General features: G+C 32.6%; 3 protein-coding genes across 4 annotated transcripts in view; 1 reads left to right on the top strand and 2 right to left on the bottom strand.

The window, feature by feature from the left end:
• LOC145323076 (prostaglandin reductase 1-like) overlaps positions 1-2,857 on the top strand; it is a 65,321-nt gene extending 62,464 nt beyond the window's left edge. Inside the window, exons 13-14 of the mRNA XM_080165457.1 lie at positions 1,497-1,563; positions 2,738-2,857. Coding sequence (XP_080021583.1) covers positions 1,497-1,563; positions 2,738-2,857 — 187 coding nt within the window. The remainder of the gene's footprint in view (positions 1-1,496; positions 1,564-2,737) is intronic.
• Positions 1-23,411, bottom strand: part of LOC145322438 (uncharacterized) — a 442,211-nt gene that overhangs the window by 49,533 nt on the left and 369,267 nt on the right. The window lies entirely within an intron of this gene.
• Positions 5,484-12,927, bottom strand: CycE (cyclin E). 2 transcript variants are annotated; one of them, XR_013880692.1, is made up of 7 exons: positions 12,653-12,927; positions 11,809-11,926; positions 11,385-11,683; positions 9,074-9,273; positions 7,970-8,173; positions 5,844-7,800; positions 5,484-5,721 (listed from the first exon to the last, which is right to left on the bottom strand). XR_013880692.1 is itself a non-coding variant. In XM_080164426.1 (6 exons), the coding sequence occupies exons 2-6, from the start codon at positions 11,923-11,925 to the stop codon at positions 7,055-7,057; spliced, it is 1,566 nt and encodes a 521-aa protein (XP_080020552.1). In that variant the 5' UTR covers position 11,926; positions 12,653-12,927; the 3' UTR covers positions 5,484-7,054. The 2 variants fall into 2 exon arrangements, 1 of the variants encoding a protein (XP_080020552.1); XM_080164426.1 differs by having other exon boundaries at positions 5,484-7,800.

Genomic DNA, 23,411 nt, shown 5'->3' with positions numbered 1-23,411 from the left:
GGTGGGTGGAGAATTTTCAAACACCTGCTAAAATTATTTTACTAAAACTTTACATGGTTTGAGTAACCATACTCCCCTCCCCCCATCTTTCCAAGTTTATTATGGATATATGTACATATGTCACTTAAATTATATCCATATATCATATATAGTTTACATATAAAGTAAACATTCAGACAAACAGCTCTTTTGATTGCACGACCTTGCACCTGGAGACCCCCTATTCTAATTGTTATGGGGTTGCTCCTGTTTGCGGTTTAAGGCATTTTAAATCATGCGAATTGTATGGCAGCAGCTTTAATAATCTTAACATAATGGGTTATAATTTGGTTTAGATCGGGACTCAAACTCAACACTCCTGCAAAAACTGGCACATCACACTAAACGCTTATCTTCAAACCCTCATATGTGGAGGACAAATAAAATTATGGCGCGCCAAAATTTTTTAGTATTTTATTCCCCTAGTTAAAATCAATAAGACATATACTCAGTCATAAAGATATAGGACAATGGGATATAAATTAATTTTCCTCCCAGTTCTTATCTGCGAGTTTCTTCTCGTTTTAGTAAATAATATTAGGGGAAGAAAGGCAGGTAGATTAACTTTAGTCACAGATTTGTACTAGCATAAAAGTCGTGGGCAAAACAGTTTTGCAATAAAAATAGGCATTAACTCCAAACTTCTTTCTTTTCTCTTTAACCTTTATTACAGCCCTCTGGGAAGTTGTAACCCTGTGAGGCTCACCTAAAACAATACATCAATCCCTTTATCCATAGCAAATCCTTCGTAAGTCACGAGCGATTATTCTCAGGGATTTAAGGGATAAGACAACGGGCGATAAAAGTCTATATATCCCCAATGATGATAAACAAAATATTCTTCAATATATCTATAGTTTTTCTTGAAAATCAACATCTAATAAAAGTATCCACAATTTTTCAGCCAACGAATGAGAGAGGTGTTTATTAAACCTTGGGTACCAGTGAAATTTCCAGTCCAATGTCCCCTCCCTGCCTGGATTATTGCCAACTGTTATTGTTCAATATTTATCGACCATACATATTTTTATGTTTTAATATGCGTGGTGGTGGTTATTGGTCTTCAAATAGTGAACATGTGATGATATTTTTATTGAATGTGGATGGCTTCGCCCATAGTCTTCTTTTCTTATATAGAAATAGATTGAGCTTTAGACAACCCACTACTTTTCTAATACTAAAAAAGTTAACTAGGTGCAGTTGTTTCGCTCTTAGTCTCTAGATGAGGATAGGTGTGTCCAGGAAAATAACGCTAAACCAACCATAGACAAATATGAAGCTCTCGTTAAAAAGTACAACCCATTCTAACCAGTATCTGTTGAGCAGAGCTGGAAGTTTTTCCTGTGGCCTGTCTTTGGTAAAAACGTCGTTATTTGATTTCTATAAAAAAAATGGTGCATTTTATAGTACATATAATACCTTTTTGAAAATAGCTATATCTATTTTGTATTGTTCAGATACTACCACATGTGGGAGGACGCTAGGGAAGCTTTAGTCAAGCTATTCAAAGAGGAGAAAATTAAGGTAAAGGAATTTTACAACCTGAACCGAATTTGTTCGGTTCTACAATAAAGGATGGCTTGAACAATGACGTTGGGGTGGTTAAAAAACTGAGATCTTTAAAGAAAGAATAATGAACGAGTCTTTACAAAGTGTCTAAAAAAATCAGCCATGTGACGTCATAAAAATGAGAGATTATCCAACTCGTTTTTAGAGGTTTTAATTCCCACTTCTTCTCTCATCCCTAATTTTTATGACGTCACATGGCTTATTTTTTTTAAGACACTTTGTAAAGTTTCATAATGGACGACACTTTTGTATACATACCCAATAATGATAAATTACTGGTTGAAACGTTTGGACACTACTAGTTTTGAACTAGTCAACCACACTACAGAAAAGGTACCTAAGGTTTTTAATACAACAAGCAAGTTAATGAAGTTATAAAACATTGGGTACTAATGTAATTTATACCAAAATGTCCCCTGCCTTCCTGAGCTGGATCTTTAAATCATTTCAATGGTGCGCCAAATCGGGGTGCGCCGAATTTTCACTAACGAGAGCACAGCATTTTACGAAATGCCGCGCTGTGATTGGCTGAAATTCGGCGCATCCCAATTTGGCGCACCATTGAAATGATTTAAAGATCCAGCTCTGGTAATAAACTCTTGATTAAAATCATCTATGAATTCATGAAAGCTTTAATGCCTTAAAGGTAATAGTTATTTATCGCATTGTATTATAGACAGCTTTCCACGGTTATGAAAGTAAAAAAATACATATAAGATTTTGTTAGCCCCGAGTGGCAAAAGTCCCTGGCTAACAAAACTGGATTTAATTTTATGATTTTTATTTTAATATTTGTGGAATATTGTCTGAAGTTTGATGCTTTGCGTGATTTTTTAGTATGGCAGAGAATCAGTTCTAATCCAGCGGATATTAATATGTTTCGAAGCCATACTGGAATAGTTATTTCTTGCATCGTATTATAAACGGCTTTCCGAGGATATAGAATGTACAATTATAAGATTAAAACTAGTTTTTTTTAGCCCCGATTAATCTTATGATTGTACATTTTTATATTCGTAGAAAGCTGGATATATTACGATGCTAGACATAGTTTTTTCGTATGGATGAGAACCGGTTCCTATCTACCGGATTCGAACCTTAAAACTAAATCATCCTTGTTTAATTTCAGCCATACGAACATGTTGTGGAAGGATTTGAATTCTTACCAGAGGTTTTTGTCAACCAAATGAACGGAAAATATCAGGAAAACTATATTCAAAATATACCTAGCATTTTTGTGGTAGGATAGAAGTACGTTCGTTTGTCTGTATATCTTATGAAAACAGATTTAAGAATCAGATTGACAACAAACCCTTTGATGACATTTACTGATTTACTGTACTGATATAGCAGCAGTGTTTTAAAGTTTAAAGTTGTTTTTAAAAGCGAAGCTTTTCTATAATTAGGGTCGGTCCGTCCGTACGTCCGTCCGTCCGTCCGTCCGTCCGTAACGGATAGCTTTTTTTGTTAATTTAGGCATGTTAGAATTGTCCTATCGATTTTGCATGGTGATTCCTTTAATAGTTAGGTACGATTTAGAAAGCGTAGCAACTCTATAATCATCACCAAAATGTCCGTACGTTCATTTTAAACATGTTGAATTTTTTATTTAATTTTTATGTGATCTAATCATCCGATTGATCTGATTTTTGGTATATTGATTCCTGGGACAACAAAGTATAATCAAGTCCTGAAAATGTAAGTATGTCCATAATCATTATCTTGAATCAAGCAGTTTTTCAACAAATTTACTTACAATTTTGCTTTGACTCTTATACATTTATATTATGATTATTCAGTTCTGACACTATACAAGTGTTAATGTCCGTTTGTCCTACCGTTTCAGTGCTTCGCTTTTATGGATATTGTCATCCTTGTTTTATTAATAAGTTAAAATAACATCCTTATAGTATAACAGACAAACAACTCTCTGATTGCAAGACCCTTGTCAGTTATAAGTTGATACTGTTTATGGGTCATTACATTCCCCAACTCCTATAATTATTGTTATAATCCAGACATATGTGTAACGTTTCCAGTAATAACCTGAAGATGTTATCATACCAGGAATATTTGGGGATAAGATAACTGCTATACATATCCAATGATAATAGACAAAATTACCCAACCAACCCCATGATTATTTGTCTGTTTTTCAGAGATTGGCCTTTTAAAGTCTCTACTATGACAAGAACTTGAAAACTATCTATAACTCAAAGATTTATATATTTTGAATATATTTATCTACTAGGGAAAAGTTATTGTTAGAATATGATGGTTTCTCAAGGAAATAACAAGACCAATTTTTATTATGGCTTCGTCGCCTATAAAAAATTATAATTAGGATTATGAAATTAAATGAAATACAGCTCAAAAACGGTTTTTACCGGTCATTAGATTAAATTAATTATTCCTTATATAGTGTATAGATGTTTTTAAAGTGTCCTATATTTTATCTGATTTTTTAGAGATTATTTTTGTTTTAGTTGTTGTAATTCGTAAACAAAACAAGGATGTAATTGTTTAAAATAAGCATAGCAATAAGAAGCTATTAATATTTGAATATATATAATATATCTAAATTATCAAACAAGCCCCATTATCCGTCAAACTTAAGGAAGAAATACTAGTTAACAAATACATTTGTTTATTTTTTGTTATTCGCGATTTATTCACTTAATACCAAAATCAGTACAATGTTTAACCCATTACCATGGCCGGATTGTTCTTCCAGTTTTATCCTATTGCCCGATCTAGAGAATGTGTCTCTAGATTATCACTATTCAAATTCATATTAGATAAAAGAACAGCAAGTATAATGTATAATCTAGTAATGCTGAATAATTTAAAGACTTGTTTTAGATTCATTGTCAATAAATCTTTGAATATGTCATTATTATCGCATATGATGACTCATTTAGTTTTAAATTTGATTGATTTACAACAAGAACAACCATTCTTTACAATCAGCCAGACGGATATAGGACCTTGGAAACGAGTAGCTGCGCCCTCTATTAAATTTTTTTAGTATTGATAATTGCTATATTGTGATCTATGTTAATTATTTTGTTCTATTGTATTTTTATATTCTATCAATTTAAATAATAATATTATATAATTTTATTTCTTTTTGTTTTTAAGATAGCAAAGCTTTTCTGCATTTAACCTAGAACTTTACTAGTTATTATGTTGTACATTTTTATATTCGTAGAAAACTGGATATAATACGATGCTAGACATAGTTTTTTCGTATGGATGAGAACCGGTTCCTATCCACCGGATTCGAATGAATACGCGAAATAGTTTTAAATTGTAATGGATATAGAATACGTGGATATATAAGGGAAATTCGTCGCTAATTTGGGTTGCTGATATTGACATCATTTATTGGTCAGTTCGATTAACGAGAAGGCGGGGATGGGTTTAAAGGGGCTGGATGGGGGATATAATTAAATTAGTACATGAAAATCTGGTGCAACATCCAACTAATGATAAATAGATTCAAAATTATTTAGTTCTGGCAACCATTCCTTTAATTGTACAAACTTTTTCTGAGAATCCTTACTGTACATGGTAATGGGTTGCACCTGGTTTGGCCCAGGCATTTCCTGGCATTGCAGCAGTAAGAATCATTTTATAAGATTCTAACCTATCACCTTCCCGACAACAAGAAGAACGGAAGCATCTCGACTAATAAATTTTTTATTTAATTATAGTATCCAGCCGTCTCTTGGCTTGAAGCTTAAGATCTCGTAACAGTCTCTACGACTGCCAGTCTAGTAGCGAAAATTTCGAGTTCATAAAAAATCTTCTGAATAATCCCATTAAAAGTCTAATAAACTAAAATCCATCTATTAATCAATTTAAAAACATCATTTAACACTTTATAATTTATTTATCAACATAAATAATCAAAAACATTAAGTCACAGTTGTAAAAACAAATACAAAATTAATTAATACAAGCTCGTATTTTAGAAGAAAAAAAACTAAAAACTATAAAAATTGTACTGTCAATAATGCCGGTTGGTTTAAATTCAGGTTTTATTGTAGAAAATAGTAATTCGTTTTTGAAAAAACATGTAAAAATAGTGCATAAGTAGATATGATTGTCCTGGTTTTAGGCTATTTATTCCGCTCCTTGAATTATAAAAAAAGTAATTTAAATTTGTCTTGATTTTTATCAAAGAAAATTTAAAAAAATTGAGGATTTTTAAAAGCCTAAAAAAACAGGACATGTGACAAGTCAATAATCGGTTCACCGGAAATTTTTTTTGGATTTCGTCAAATGCTAAAACACATACATACAAAAACGAGCTTTAAGTCTTAAAAAATGGTAACAATTGCATAACTAAAATAAGCCTCAGTTTATAAAAAAAAATTATGACAATAAGTGTTAAAATTAAATATTGCATACTTTTTCAAAGTAAAATAAATCGCCATAATACAATAATTTTACTTTAGTTCTGAAAGAATACAGGTTTAACAGAAGGAATTTTCAAGGTTTTTCTTGGATTCTAAAATTAGTTGAGATTTTATTTTCCAATCATATTGGATACATTAATAAATAACAATTTTTAACAACTAAAAAATTCAGGAAAAAAACTACGAGGCTTTAGAGACTTAACAAACAAAAAATCTAGGAATTTAAAACACTAGGAATATAATTTTCTTAATTTTTTAATCCAGATTTTTTGTAATGATTTGACAAATAATTTAATAAAACTAAATTATGAGTAGCGCAGCTACTGTATAATTTTCTATGTACAACTATATGTCCTAAAATACTTGGAACAAAACACGCCAATTTAGAGACTTATTTGGCTAGAATTATATATAAAAAAGATAATTTAATATAATAGAAATTATTAATTAACTAAAAAAATTAATATTAAGCGTAATGGTTTCCTTTGTTATTATAAATCAACTTATAAACCTAACAACAATTGATTGAGATCATTTGAAGTCACAGATGTTACAAATTACAGGGTGTCCAACTTTAACAAAGTATGGTTGGACACCCTGTAGTTTAAAAATTAAATAAACTAAACAATGGTTTCTCAAAATGTCGCGTGGGACAAATTTTTGGTAGCACAGCTACTCTATATTACTATCTGCAGATATCTGACCAAAATGGTTTAGTATGTCTGTATGTATTAAAAAAAGAAACTGGTTTTTTTTTATGTTAAAAAAAGCAGCTGAATATAAATATAAGCACGAGAGTTTTACAGAATCACTTTAACTACAACAAAACTAGTAAAGTACAGCAGTCTTATACTCTCTTTGGATAAATAAACCCTACAGCATATGTGTGAGCGTGTGCAGTGATAAGTTATGCAAGAGCAGTTAAAACTAACTATTCTGTATAGTTATAGTAATGCAAGTGTTCTGTATTCTTATTTTCCTTAAATAAGCAACTGCTCAATGCTGTAGGGTTCTAGTAATTGCTACCAGAAATCACCATCCAAGGGAGGCGATAACAGAGCCGAATTGGCAGGCAAAACAGCGTTGGCCACCGCCGGCGGTAGCAAGCTACCAACCTGAGGCGGATACATAATATCGCCTTCGGTTTCTTGCGGGGTGTTGTCCAGACCGGTAAGCTGACGTTGTGTGCTTGGGTCGGGAGACTCGCGCAGACGGCCGTCGGCTAGGGCCGCAAGCCTGCTAGTGGCACGTTCCAAAAGCTTGAGATCAACAACGTGATTTTGAAGGTGGTGGGACTCCTCGGGGGGAACACCATGGAATGACCTGATCTGCAGAGGGGATCTCTCACGAATGGCAAAAGCAAAGGCGCTCATCCAGCTGACACACTGGCCAATCTGTTGCCAGGTGTAACCAGAAACAGCCAGGGCTACCCTCTCTCCCTCCATGTGGTACAGGGCACTTGTGGCTAGGACGGAGTATGTGTAGTCGAGACAGCCAAAGTCAAGCATCACCAAGTCCATCAGCTGCATGACCTTAGAGAAGGGCAGGCCGTTGTAGGCCGGCACGGTAAAGCTCTTGTTGATATTGGCCGACACAAAGGCTTGGGCCGCGGCACGGCGCCCAACCTGGGATGGCAGCTTGTTGGTGGCGAAGATCTGCATAAAGGTTCGGATCCAGGCATTGGGTGTCATTGGGGAGAGAGACCAGTTCAAGGATTTTAATATTTCTAATTCCATGGCTAGGATTTCTGCTTCAGTACAGGCACCATCTAAAAATAAAAATAAAAATAAAAATTTAATGAAAAATACAATAACACTAATATAAAATTGGGCTATCCAATTATAATAGCGCTTCGAATCGATACATTTGTAAGATTTTAAAAATATATTTTGGATTTTTATATAAAATTGAAGTAGGTAGTAAAAATATTTTTATACCTGTTACATAAGCAAATTCTTGAAGTTTAGGTGGATATATTTCTTCAAGCTTGGCTCCAATAAACAAACAGGTTACTCCAATAAGCTGGAGCCGGTTCTTGGGCACAGGTTCTGCAATGCCGAGGTACCTGTCCAGAAAATCTACCGCCAGGTAAAAGGTTTCTCTATGTAGCCTGTAGACTTCGCAAACTTCGATCAGCCAATCTATAAAATATTTCAAATAAAAGTCTCTTTATTTTATCAATTGCAGCTTTTCTAATTAAGTTTTTTAAATTTTAAACTGTATAAAATTTAGAAAAGCGGTATTTTTTGTATGTACAGAAAATAATTGAATGAATATGCTTTATCTTTTGTTGCATAATCCCTTGTTTGTCATACACCCCCCCCCCCCCTCCTCTTCTAGTTTTCCCGCATTTTTCAAAACCCCACAAAGTACATAGAAAATATCAGCTGATTTCGGCTTAGCCCAACGACAGTTCGACTAATACGTTAAACTATATTGCAAGGACAAATATTCATGAAAACAGTCTGAAGTTTATGAGATAGATTTTCAACATGAATCATATTAATAGTTTTTCTCGACGCTTTTCCTGGTAATTTAATGACAATAAATGCATTAAAAGATAATGAAAATCGCTATTTTTAATCAAATTTATCCTTGTTATAATACTTATTTCCATCACGTAAATAAAACTAAAAGTTTATACTATGAAAAAAATAACATATTGGGTGTTGAAGTAGGGGGGAAATGGTTGTATCGAAATTTAGGGGAGAGGGTATGAGGGGTGGCCTATGGGGGTGGTGTTGTAAACAAAATCAAGCATTGAGGCATGAATCAATAGTCAATACAATCTCTTTAACAAGCTTATGCTCGCATGCCAGTAAAATCAGTAGGAGGAGGGGAGGGGGGATTAATGGTTCCATTTAAATATATTTTGTATTGTCAATTTTGTATACAATTCAGTATTTGTCATTTTTCATAATAAACTACATTTTTCATCTAAAAAGATGGGGATGTTTAGAGGGATGTTTAACCTACAAATTGGAGGTAAAATAGTTCATATTTAGAAGAAATATTCCTTATAAAATAGTAAAGCATCTTACCTAACAAAATAGCTCTCATCTTTGGTTGAATAGCTGGATGTCTCTGCAACATTGTGGGACAGGTTATCCTCGCATAGGTGCCGGATTCACGTTTAGCCATCAGGTCCCACATCAGCTGTTTGTCCGCCCATTTCAGGTCCGGCAGGGGTGTGGGCCCGCGGGCTTGCGCCACCACGGGTTCAGAAATGAAAGAACGAAACCTAAACAAAAAAGACAATGTTAATATTTACTTGATTAAAAAATGCGAACGATATTGAATTACTGGTAGTGCATGAAAAAATTTGAAATTGAAGCAATAAAAGTTGGTGTTAAATAAAACACATTGCCCAATTCTATGAAATAAAACTGGGATTCATTCAAGCAACAGCACAACTCTTTTTAATTGCCCCCACCACAAATCCTTTGTTTTTGCCCAAAACTGGAGGTTGATTATTACCAATTAAGCCGTGAAAAACTCGACATCCGCTCCCATTACATCCCAAGGTTTTTACCGGTCATTATCATTAAAATATGAACAAATTATTATTCTTTTGTTCTTATTTCACATGGTAAAATGTAAATTAAAATTAAGGGAAAGGTGTTTTATAGACCAATATAATTGTTTTGTAAAGATTATAAAAGGCGGGATAATAAAAAAAATCCGCGAAGCAATCTCCATATGCTTTATGCATTGTATCAGCTGATTGAAAATAAACAAATTATAAAGATAAAAGTTGTAAATCTACTGCTTGACCCAATAAGAATAATGTCAGTATGTCGCACACACACACACAATCACACAATGTTATCGCAAGCTATAAGCTATCATTATTTACATTTTCATTTGATTTTATTGAATGAATGTTTACTTAATTTTGTGAAATTAACAGCTGATTCAATTGTTTATCTGCCCTAGTTTAACTCGCTTTCATTAGAACATAAAATCACACCTTTCACAAATTATTATTCCTAATTTACTTTCTCCTCTGTTAAAATATCTAAAATTGCATAAATCTTGACCTAATTTTAGCTTTTCTGATAATCGACTGCGGAAAAATACGTTAGGCTAGATAAAATTTGATAAGGGGGTGTCTTTTCGCGATAACAATTTGTGTCCATTTTCTAAAGATTGATTGTTCAGATAGGGACTAAAATATTTGTCTTAGGAAAGAAACAGGGCTTACAGCCGCAGTTTTCAAACAATCCGCAGCCGCGGTTACTAAAATCGTGACAAATGTAGCCACCGCCGAAAAAAAATTTATCAAAGTCGTTGCCAAGTCGCCCTAGAATTGTGCAGCTGTCGCACCCAAGAAAAATATTTTAAGGTTGTATATTTAGTTTTAACATTGTTTCCTATTGTAATACTTTTTTTACAATCAAAACAGACCTTTATACAATAATCTTTTCAATGTAGGATGTTAACCCCAAAAACTCTTACAAATCTAAACCTATAATGCTCAAGGGGAATATATTTTTAAGTATGTGTGTAAATTGGAAAGGGTTAACATATCTCCCCCCCCCCCCCCCAAAAAAAAATACATCTGCTCATCTTAGATCTACATATACATGTGCATGCACCAGTTTTATATGCAACAATGATGATTATCTCTATTAGTAGCGCAGCAATAACAAGATGCAGAACTGTGAAAAGCTTACATATACAATAGCATCTCTTTTTAAAGATGTTAGGAATTTTTACGTTTTGCCAAAGATCCTTATTATAGAGTAGCTTCAGTGTAGGTACTAAAAAGGAATATGGAATAACCCGCCAAATAATAATATCCCTATTCTATTCCACACCTATAAGCCATTAATTTTGCCGGCTAGCTAGGATATATCACATGGAAATACAGATGCCAAGGAAGAATCCCAGTAATGGTAGCGCAGCTACTCTATAATCAAACATATATGTATGTACTACGTATGTCTATCAAATCTAGTGATTAATAAAAATTTCACATTATGCAAAAAAAAACCTTTCCATTTAATACTTTCTGTATATAAGGTTAAGTATTATTACTACGCTACATGAGGTCATATTCATCCTTGTTCGATTAAAATCAACTTGAAAATATACGAAATGTGTATGTCTAGTCTATGTGTGTGAATATAAAAAATTAGTTCAGAAAATAAATATGGGCGCCTATTTAGACGTAAGCATTAAACTTTTTGCCAAATTATCATTTCAGACGACTGACTTTCAATTAAGTACTATACGAGACTAAACTAAAGCTTTCAAGGGCGTTTTATCAAAACTAGGGAGTATTATAAGAACAAGGAGGACTATGTTCTTTAGGAATGAAATAATGACAATAATGTGAATGAAACTTACTGGCTCCAAGATTCCCGCATTCGCTGGCGTTTCAAGGTCTGTTTCCGCCGTCCAGTCGGTGTCTCTGCCAAACTGCCCGCCAACTTCATACCGTTCTGGTCCATAGAAACGGAGAGCGGGGGAGAGGCGGGAGAATCGTTACTTTGGGCGGCGGCGATAACATTGCCGTCCGCCGACAAGGCGATTGTGCCCAGGGGAACACGACTAGATGGGCGGATAACGGTCTGACAGTTGGAGGCAGCGGATGGCTGCATGTTTTCTGAGGACTTGGGGATCACATTGAAGTAGTTTTGAATATCCTAAAACGAAAACTACATGTTAGAAATTGATTAGGTTGCACTTAGTTTCTTAAATTATAATAAAAACAGTAAAAATAAGAACATTTGCCATGCACTTTTTCGCAAGTTAAATTAGAAAATCTCACCGGTTGAGCGATGTCATCTTCGTCCGATTTTCGTTTTCTACTGAGAATGGTGGGAACATTTCTGCCGCCAAAACTCCGCCGATTTTCGGCCCCACGGCTCACACGTCTTCCGGTCATTCTAGATAAAAAGTATTTTTTATATTGTTGTTAATATATCAATGTAACCACTGAATGGAGGAAAAACATAAATTAAACAATTTCTAAAATTTCTAACCCCTTAAAAGTTGACCAAAAAGTTGAACTATGAAAGTTCGTTGGAAAATATTTGTAAGGCAAACAGATATTTAGCTAAAAAGGAAACCAGTTGAAAAAAATAGGATATTTAAGCGGATTTTTTTATGAGTATGTAAAAGGGTCATTCACTGTTACACAATTTAGTTTTTTTTTGAGGTGGGGGGGGATCTTATTATTCTTATCGTTTAAACACTTATTATTTTAAACGTAAAATTGAGATCAAAAATTGAAATTAAACATTATTTTTTTGTTCGCCGAAATTTTAAAGTTAAAAAGCTCGTCCTGAACTGCACAAAATGAAAAAAAAAACACTACATAAGCTTAAATACCTAACAAAGAATTAATTTCTATGTCAATATAAAAAGCATTTCATTAATTAAAGTATATTTTGAAAATAATCAAAGTATGAACACTAACTTAACGACTATCGTTTCGCAAATTAGTTTTAAATTAATATTTTAGAACTTCAAAATAAATTTTAATAAGCATACTTGATGGAAGGTTCTACAATGATAAACTAATTCTAATAAATTTCATTCAAATGATTTTAACACTTTTAACTAAAATTTTATCCAAGTCCCCAAATTATATAAAAAAAAGTTAAACATACCTGAATTTTTTAATATAACTACAACAACGTTCACTTTTGTTAATTTTTTGTAATGTTCAGTGATTATTTTTTCACGTAATCACTAAATCTTATCACTCGGCACCCATCACAAAAATTTCTATGATATGTGTGTAGTTTTTAATTTTGGAGAACCGCCGTCTAACGTCCTCTCATTTTCATGGTTTGGCGAGATCTGAAAAATTTTTGACGGAAAATCGAGTGGAGGAATCTCCCCTCGGTTCCCCCTTTGTCGCTTTCCCCTTTTCATAATTTCTAAAATGTTGCCAGAAGTTTTCGGCTGTATATGGCAAAATTTAAAAATATCTACTTCACCAAACCTCAGCTAGTCTTCTTACGTTATTTTATACCTCCAAAATGGCTCGGCTATGAAATTTATACTTTTTATAGATTAGAATAAGGCTCATAATAATTTTTCAGGTGAAAAACGATATTTATAGGTTGAAACTACAATTACAAAAAATGCCTAAATTGTAAAATTGAATAAATATATTTTTCGTATATTTAGATTCTTGGAACACATAAAATCAAAGCTAAGGAAAATGTACTTTTATTACGTTTTATAACATAATATATATTTTTTATCAAAGTTCTTCTGGCAACATTTGAAACAGCTGGTCTGCAGCATAAGCTAGGCCGGCGAGACGTGCTGGGACAAGCAAACTTACTCACACACAGACAAACAATAACAATTCAGCTGATGGCCTATACAATACAAAAAAAATTTTTTGGCTTTTTTAGCGCATTATAAAGTAAATTGGCCCATAACCCACAAATATATTACAAAATAGCTAGTATTTTTGCAGAAAAAAATTCGTTTTATATGCTTATTTGCTGTAATAAAATGAAAAAATAAGTTTGCAATACGTGACATGCCAAAAATTTCCCGGCCAGTACAAGCTTGAGAAATTTTTAGTTTGGGAGGGAAAATTTTGTTGTTTTCTATTTTTAGATCATAATTTATGTTTTATATTATTTTTTTTAAAACAATCATTTTAATCATTTCTTCTTTTAAAATTTTCCCTAAATTTTTACAATGTAATATTTTTAGCCTATAAAATTCCTTTTATTATATTTGAGTAAAAGTTTAGGGGTAGAAGTGGTGAGATGGGGTGGTCTGTGAGAAATCAGCTGATTTTAGAATTTGAGCGCGGAAATATAAAATCATCTGCAAGCTAGGAGGGCTTTCGCGCGGAACTTGGAGAGGGGAGAAATTCTTTTTATAGCAAGTGGAAGTGGGGAGAAGGTTTGATTGCGCGGCAAAGCCTCTGATTGGCTGCAGGCTGGGGTCGATTCCGGTGCTAGTTAACATCGGAGATAGAAAAAGGGAAGGAAGAGGGAAAGCTAATTCTTTTCACTTAAAAATAAGTGAGAGGATATTACCCCGTAAAACGCCAAAAACAGCTGTTTTTTTTGAGCGGGGCTTAAAACAGCTGAGAGCTGTCAAAAAAATGTTCTAAAACACCCCCTCCCCCGCCTAGTTATTCCTCCTTCATTTTTAAAGCGGGGCTATTTTCTACATTGTCTGTACGTCCATAGCATACAGTCCTCGAGTGCAGATGTATACATGTTTGAATAGTCCTACCAATTACAAACTAGTAGGAATCCTGGGACAACAAGGTATACTTTGATAATAGTTTAATGCTTCTCGAGCTACATTCATATTATGTTATTAAATTTTAACACTTTTACCACAGATAAATTAGTTAAATGTCGTTTAGGCCTATTTGAAGCTTTAAAATTATTTGATTAATCTTCCAAACTACTCTCAAATAATTTGCGGTAGATTTTTTGTTTGTTATTTGATCTTTGCTGATATGTATATGTTCAATGTTCATTCTTGTAACAGTGAAATGAACCTTTGCTCTCTAAAATTTTCTATTCGCCTGGTGGTTATACTATACATTATACATGTCTGGAATGGCCGTTTTTTTGCAACTAATTTTGTTGTGTTCGTCCTTACTTGGAAAAATAAAATTACCCATTTTGGAAGGAATTAGGATAGAAAAGAATTTGTTTTAAATAAATTGACCTAGTTTTAATTTTCTTTCATTTTGGAGAATTGATTGCATTGGTTTGTATTGTCTAGGTAATTTGCAACATATTTTAATTTACTGCAGTTTAACAACAACATTCCCGCAATTTTGAAGGGGTTATTATAACTAGAAGAAAGAATATTTTATCTCCAACTACATACAGTTGTCATCAACACAGAAAATAATACAATATTTAAGAATCTTTGTTTTTAAGAAGTGGAAAATGTTGGGGGTATAGTATAAAAAAATGTCAATCTGTCAATTACTGCTGTTGGTAACTAAAACAAGGACAATTTTGTACATTTGTAAGTTTGAGAAAGATCTGAAGTTCTTATGATATGTTTAGAAAATGTAATCTCATGCAACCATTCTATGTAGGCTATGAGTTGAATGGAATGACCAGTGACTTTTATAGAGATTGCAAATGATACGCTTGCATAGTAACTATATTTTTATAATAAAAAATTGACATTTAGAGTTTAGAGTAGCTGCGCTGCAAACAAATATGTAGCATCATATTTGTAATGCTAGACCACTGCAAATTTTCAATGCATATTTGTTTAGGGGAGGGGTATGCAAGGGGGGGGGGGGGAGTATGCGACAAAAATGTCAAAATCATATGTTAGTTTTTACAGTGGTTCTGCTACTCTATCCTGAAGGTTTATCTTAGATCTGTCCGTCTGTCTGTCATTTAACTTATTAAATATTTCATATTTGCATATTCATTGACAGATAAGCACACACATTAATCCAGACTGGTACATAAACCATTTATAATGTTTCTTTTTAGACTATTCATAATTAAACTAATATATATTTTTCAACTGTTTCTGTAACACAGTTTAATGATCTTTTCTTACTCTTCTTATTATGTTGCTGCGCTGCATATGGGATAAAAATAAATAGTTTTATTTGTCCTTGTTATATTATAGCATTAAAAAATGTTCAATATTGCCTCTAACATGGATTATCAACAGGAAGAAACAAGGATGACAACATCCATAAAAGCGAAGCTATGAAACGGTAAGACAAACTTGAGAACACTTATAGAGTGTCATAGCTGAAGAAGCAGTATATAAATAAATAAGTCTAAATAAATATAATGTGAATTTGTTGCAAAACTGATAAAATACAGGATACCCAGCGAAACTTTAAGAAAAAAGGTAGCATGCTACCTTTTTCGATATCTATAAGAGTAGCATTTTGGCGAACTTTTGTGAGCTTGTATGATGGTAGCTAGCTAGTATTTGCGAGCTCCTACAATAGTAGCTTAATATCTCATAATTTATTGCTTTTCTGCTTACATTGGCGATCTCGTAAATACTAGCTGAAGAAAAAACGCGATGTCGCTTAAATGTAGCATTTTATATAGTTAACAAACATTTACAAACAAACACACAATCAACCCAGGATCAAAATTGATAGAAGAGAAATATAGTTTATAATTTTGCCGCTAGGGACTCAAATAATTTGTAAAGATTGTTGTAATTCATCTGTTTTCAAACTGAAAACAATAAAAAATGATAAGGCATAAAATTTTTTAGTGTTGATAGTCTCTGGTAAAAAAATTATTTTTAAAAAGGCTTTCTTTTTTTGAAATCTCAACAAATATATAAAATTATCTTAGTGATTGTTAATTTTAGCCAAACCCCACATGAACTTTACACTGCAAAGTAAAATTTAACTTGTATTAAATTGTAAAGACTTTTAAATGGGTGATGAAGGAAAAATAAATCTGGTATACTCTCTCTCTCTGTATATCTCTCTATTCCCCTGTCTATATCTCTTACTCCCATCTCTCTCTTCCCCTATCTCTCTACCCCTCTCTATATCTCTCTTCCCCTCTCTCACTTTGCGCCACTTCCTAAAAATGGCCTAGTTGCCCCTACCCCTCCCTATATGTGCTTTGATTCGAGCATGTAAGAGTTCGTATAAGAAATGTTTCGAGTCGCCGTCGAGATCTCCTTTGACGCATTTTTAATTTGTGCTACTATTGTGCGACTTCGCTTCATACTCTGCTACGATATCGATGGCGACCTCGCATGCTACCTTTTGCTTGAAAGGACGATTTTCCAACGTTGTTCACCAAAAATTAGGTGTTAATTCATGGCGAATGGGATTCGAGGTAGCATAGGACTCGGTACATATATTGCACGAGCTCGTAGGCGACTCCACGGAGAAATGTCTTGCTGGGTAATGTTTAAGGACGTTCTATCATTTTTAGGACTTGATTATGAAAATGCTTCGACTATAGTATTGAACTTTGATGTCCTAGGAATCTATTGGAAATTGTCATTCATTGTTAATGAGCCAAGGCATTCCCTCTACCTTTATAATTATTTATGTAAGACTCGAACTTGTCACCCTCTGACATCTAGCGGATGTGTATAAACTTTATGCAAGTTGGTATAACAATAATTTTCTATGGACATAAATTTAGAATTTGAAATGAAGTAATCAGTTTTGCAATCATGCCATTGTACAATATGAAGCAATCACGTTATTGCTGCGCCATTGTGCAATATGAATGTAGGGGAAAGCCATAAAAAATAATTCAATGGCCTTTTTTATAGCTCTGTGTGTCAAAAGTGCTTCCCGATGGGGGGCGCCATTTTTTTAGCCCAACAGAAAACCCTTATACTATGTTCTTCTCTCTTTCAGTTTTAATATACAACTGTCCCACTAGACTCCTACAAATATTTTGATCTGAGATAACTTTTTAAAATGAAATTTCAGAATTTTTCTTGAAAGGGAGATTGTAGGTTCGAATAGCGACCCCCTAATAACTTCATAACTAAAGACGTTAAAAAAAACTTGTTTATTCTGCTTTGTCAATCATTGTTATTAAAAAATCATTTTCAAGTTAGGACTTCAATATAAAAGTCGTGCAATAAAATAATTGTTCTAGTCTCAAAGGACCAATATTTTACCATACTAACAATCAATACGGATGAAAGAGAGAGAAAAATATTAGATAATCAACACCCTTTTTTCCTCAAAATATTACAAGTTTTTTTTTATTAAGGAGTTGTGTGTTTTGCATTTTTACTAAGTTCTTTGACCTACACCCATTCACTCCAACATACTTTTGGGTTCAACATCGTCAGGGATACTGGGATAGGATAAGGAACAATAAATTAGTATTCCCCCAAAATCAAATTTATTAAAATCTGTTTTTAAGCTTGTAATTGTTGTTGGGGGTTGAAAGGGTTGAAGATTATTGGCCATAGTCCTCTTCTTCCAATGAACATTGTACAGTTTTGAAAATGAGTTGATTCCTATTTTCCTATGCGCTTACCTACTATTCTATTAATTTCAAATGTCCGTCCGTAGGTAGGCTACGTTGACAGGGAAGCGTTATTTTCTCGCCTGCGATTTAAGATAGATGGTTGAAATTTCATGTTAAGCTTTTATTGATCAATCTGCACATATACTTAATAAATAACTTTGTCCGCTCCGTCATAATTTACGCGGTAAAAGTGTTTAACTCAGCTGATATAGAAGATAGAAAACTAATTATTTTGAAGAAAAAAAAGACTAATTATTTTTTTAATAGCTGAATGTATGCTTGTATGTGTGTCATCTAAGCTCCTTTAAACTGCTGGACCAATCATTCTACAATTCTTTTTGAAGCTAGCTTTTGTAACAGGGTAATTTGGGGGGAGGCTGTTCAAGGGTAAAAAATAAAGTTTTCAGGGATGAAAGTAACCCTATCTACTAATATTGTGTAAACCACACGAGTAAACTATAATCCATTCAAATCAAAACTGTAAGAATTAAAAAAAGGGAAAATACTCGGAAAAAATAAGTGAGGTTTTCTCAGTTTGCATAAAGAAATAATCATCTCTCCAAAGAAGTGTCAGGCAATAGCATTCTGGTCGTCAAAAGCTTTTGGAGGAAAGTTATTTTTGTGTTATTCTTATCTATTTTTGTGGTAAGTACGTCCTCTTCTGTAGTCATTAAAAATCCCCCACATTGCACACACACACACACAGAACCGCACACACACACACACACATTTTCTGCTAAAAACAATAAAAGGCGCTCTTTTCAACCTTCATTCATTTTTGGATTATTATTTTAGATAATTAAGGTTTGTTTTAGGGGAGCTTTGTATGATTCCTGGAAAGGTTTTTATCAGCTTAGAACTTTAGATATTTAAAAAAATTATTAATTAAGCTGATAAGAGGTAATTTTTGTTGTAATATTCTTGTGGAGGCTAGCAATCTTTTCATTTTGCCCAAGACTTTCATAAAAGAAGCTTCTCTGAAAAGGAGAATATCTGTCCAGCAGTCATTCCAGGAAATCTTAATGGACAAGACAAACAGTTCAACATCCTACCACTTTTATAGAAGGATATCTTTTATAATGCCAAAGGCCTGTACCTTAAATTGGGTTCAATTTGCTTTTATTTGCTTGATCATGTATTTCCTTGAGAAACAAACAATTTCATTTATTAGTAGCGAAACTGTCTACATTTTGGCTATGTCCGTCCGTAACGTTGGACTCAGTCCGAAACCTACATATAGAGATAAAATAGCCTAAACTTTCCTGGGACCTTCAATTAAAGTTGAGAATTCAATTTGTTCTGTAGTTATCTAACTCTTGAACTTCAGAGCTGGATCTTTAAAAGCGTAGCCGTTGCCGTAGTCGTGGTCAGAGTTACAGCCACCAAATCTTCCTTTTTTATTAATATTAATAACATGTGAGCTTTTTTATGGATACAGTCAACCTTGTTTTTTATCAGCATTTCCCGACAATAGGGTCAACAATTTTATCAGGCCAACATTTTAGGAAATCAAGGATGATAACATCCAAGCAAGCGAAGATTAACAAATCAATAAATCTAAAAACAATTTTAACATTTACAGAAAACCAGCAGGTTAAAAATTAATAAAGCACAAATATAAAGAAAATTCAAATAATTAAAACGATTCTATCATTTTAAATGGTTAAGAATCAATTAAACATATATTGAAAAAGTTCATAGTATTACTAGTCTCTGCTGATTATACAGTATTGTTACAGAAATCTTCATAAAAGGTTTAAATTTTATAGGACTCTTCTAACATGCCTTTATTTACAATTAAGCTACATTTTGCAGATGGACAACGTTTAGAAAAGTTTTGCTTTCAACAAATTTTGAGAAGAAAAAAGGGAGAAAAAAATTGGTAGGAAGATACTTTTTTGGCCTCAGGGGGTTTTATGTCCCGAGTTTCTTTCCCATTGTTAATATCTTTGCTTTGGAGATTATAAAACCATTTATCAAAGAAGACAACACTAAAGTATTTTCATCAAAGGTGGAATCTTTGAGATCTATAATTTTTTACAAATGATCGCACAGCTATCCTCCGATTAGTGTATGTCAGTCTCAAAACATTCTTCAGTTTCTAATAAATTCACTGCAGTTGAAAAGTCCTTTTCTTCATAATTATTTGTTTTTATATTATAAATTTCGGTGAACATGGCACCCTCTTAAGTCTAAATGACCTAAATCATACCACAAATTCCTTTATTTTAACATTTTATTTATAATAGTGCTGTATCTAAATGTGGTTAGCCTAGTATACCTGCGCTACTAATGGATAAAAATTTCTTGTTCAAAGTATTTTGGGCAACAAGAAAAAAATCATATATTAAAATATTTTTAACTATTTTGTAAGTAGCTTTCACTATAATGTTTAATAGAAACACAACACCGATTTTTTTATTTCTAAAAACGAAGCTTTTCTGTATTTGGGGACAGTCAGTCCGGAAAGGAGCTCTTATCTATAATTTAGACATGTTAGAATTGTCATTTAAATTTCAAACTTTTCAAGATGATTGCTAAAACAGTTAGGTACGATTTAGAAAGCATAGCAACTCTATAATCGCTATTAGAGGGTCCGCTTAAAACATGTTGATTTTCAACCTTTTAACAATAATTCTTTATGTGATTTATTATCCTATTTATCTGATTTTTGGAACACTGATTCCTATTACAACAAGGTACAATGATATAAGTGAGCATCACTATATTCAAGTCCTTAAAATATAAGTATTTCCTTAAACAGTATCCTGTATTTCTGTAGTTTTGCAACAAATTTACTTACAATTTTGTTTAGCCTTATATATTTATTTTCAGCTTTTTTCAGTTCTGATACTCAAAAAGGGCCCTACGACAAACGCAGGAGTCCCAAACGTCGCAGTGGACAAACGTCGGAGTGGACACTTAACCTAACCTAACCTATTTTAGACCATAGATTTTTTTAAATGCCTAACCCCTGTGGGGGGCTTATTTGTTCATTCATATCTTAACTTAACCTAATCTGTATAGAAATACTTAATAAAATTAATATTTTAACACTCCTGCGTTTGTCCACTCCGACGTTTGGGACTCCTGCATTTGTCCTGGAACCTCAAAAAGTGTTAATGTTCGTTTGTTTGATTCGCTTTTATGGATATCTTCATCCTTGTTATTTTTATAATTCTAAACTAACAACAAATGAGTCGTATTCATTTGGCGTTTGATAAAACGAACAAAAAATGCTTGCTTAATTGAAAAGGGAAGTAAACTTTTTGAGTTTGAGCCAACTATGAATATATGTAAGCATTATAAATCAAGATAATTATTCAATAATGATTTACAGCATAGTAGTAATGGAAACAAGAATGACAATAACCATAAAGGGAAACGAGGTCAAACAAAGACTGTACTTTGAAAAAGGGAAATCTGAGCAAATATTGGATGTTAATTAATCATTAAATTCATTATGTTTAGTATTGATGTACCTACATAATAAGAAAGGATTTGATTATAGAGGTAACTTGCTTTTAATATTGAGTTGATATGCTTTTATATTTACTTTATTGTAACGGGAATGAAAATTCAAAGTTTATAATCTCAAGGTTGGTCTAATATGATTATGCTTACCTAAACCTATTTTTTAGGGACAAGCGAACACACCATAAAATATAAATGTAGAAAATATTTGCTTTTAAAATATTCCTCAATTTTCTGAAAATATTTAAGAAATCTTTATATATAGGGGGTTGAAAAGGCTTATTGAAGTGTTGTATTTATAACTGTGTATATAATATGTAAAATGTATATTATTCCTGTTAAACACAGAGTTATCACGTTGACATTCTTTAAGACTCTAAAATCCAAAAGAATTATGGTGAAATATGTCATATTAGCTTCTTTTTGTTTAATTATGGTTATTTTAAAAAAAGTGTACAATGTTGACATAATGTTAAATCGATAAATATAGCCTTGTGTTGATATACTAGCAGCACCTAATTTTAACAGGGAAGTGAGCACAGACCCTTTCACCCTGTTCAAGAAATTATGGCTCGTATATTAAAATGACTATTAAAATTCTTGAATTTGCAGGGGGGTAACTTTTTCTACCCCTTTGCTTTTTAGATTACCTACCTCCTACCCTTCCCCTATTTTTACTGTAGATCCTTTTTATGAAGAAACCCATTTTAGAACGTCGAGATTTGTGCAATTATATATTGTAAATAATAGGGGCAAAGTGCTTTACTAGACAAAAAAATGTATAAAAAAAATCCCGCATTTTTTTTGCCTTGTTTTACATTTTATTTATTTAGACTGTTCTGGATAAATTATGTTGAAATAGTTGCTTGAATCAAAAATTAAAATAAAGTTTTTATTTAAGCAATTGTTTCAACTGTAACTTATCATTCATTTATAAAAAGTAGTTTATTTCTGTTCCTTAAAATCTTGATAACCTCTAAACCGATTGTATTCTCCATTTTAGGGAAGATTCACATAAAGTTTATTTTAGGCTAATTTATTGCAATATTTAAATCTTTGAATGATTTTGGGCTACTTTCTGACCCATTCCTAACTCCACAAACCCTTAGATGCTAGATATTTAGGTGTAATATTTTGATAATTAATCGATTTTACTGATTTGAACACAATACCTATCAAATTTCTATCTTTGACAATATTAGTATTGTGTAATTGACTGTTTCTTTATCGATTTTTTTTAAAAGGATTAAATATTTGAAAAAATCTGTGCCATTTTTACTTTAATTGTATTATCTTATTATTGCTGCGCTACTTATGAACTTATTTAACTAAAATATTGAAAGGAAATCCTATTTTAACCGGGAAAAGAGTATAAATTGTCGATAAATGTGTCATCCAAGAACTTTATTAATGATTGATTCGAATATGAAAATTTAAAATTTTGCAAAAGATTGATAGTATTCTGATCATTTGGTGAATTCGTTATTTATAATTTGTTCAGGGATTAGGGAATATATCAATAGAGGAGGATTCTATTCCTAATTAGCGCAGCAATAATAGACTATAATAAACTACTTTTAAGCTTAGATAAAAGTACTAATCTACAATTATATATCCAGTAAGAGTAGAATAGATTGGCCGAGTTTCTGAACCTACAAAACTTGTAGTAATTGTATTTTTTTGTGCAAAGTTGTCTGTATTACGATACTATAAATGATTTTTCAGTATGGCCCTGAACCGGTTCCAATCCTGCAGAAATTAAACAACTTCAAAGCCAAAATGGAAAAAAAATCTTATTATACTTTGAAATTATTAAAATTTTCAATTCATGTTTTTGAGATTTTGAGTTTAATTAATTTCAAAGTATTATAATTTACCCATTACTTTATGCCAGCCTCTCAATGGGAAGACCAATTAATACAAAAAAAGAATTTGTTCTTTT

Source organism: Acartia tonsa, chromosome 6 (assembly GCF_053477335.1).
Source record: "Acartia tonsa isolate MP-2025a chromosome 6, ASM5347733v1, whole genome shotgun sequence".
In the NCBI taxonomy this organism is placed as follows: domain Eukaryota; kingdom Metazoa; phylum Arthropoda; class Copepoda; order Calanoida; family Acartiidae; genus Acartia; species Acartia tonsa.
The sequence above is the reverse complement of the archived record's forward strand: the minus strand, read 5'-3'. Positions and strand labels throughout refer to the sequence as shown.

Excerpts from the sequence above, each read along its gene's own strand:
- CycE (XM_080164426.1), bottom strand. The coding sequence starts at position 11,925 with ATGACCGGAAGACGTGTGAGCCGTGGGGCCGAAAATCGGCGGAGTTTT. Across the intron at positions 8,174-9,073 it reads GATGAGAGCTATTTTGTTAG|ATTGGCTGATCGAAGTTTGC; the intron begins GTAAGATGCTTT and ends AATATTTTATAG. Across the intron at positions 7,801-7,969 it reads AGAATTTGCTTATGTAACAG|ATGGTGCCTGTACTGAAGCA; the intron begins GTATAAAAATAT and ends TTTTATTTTTAG.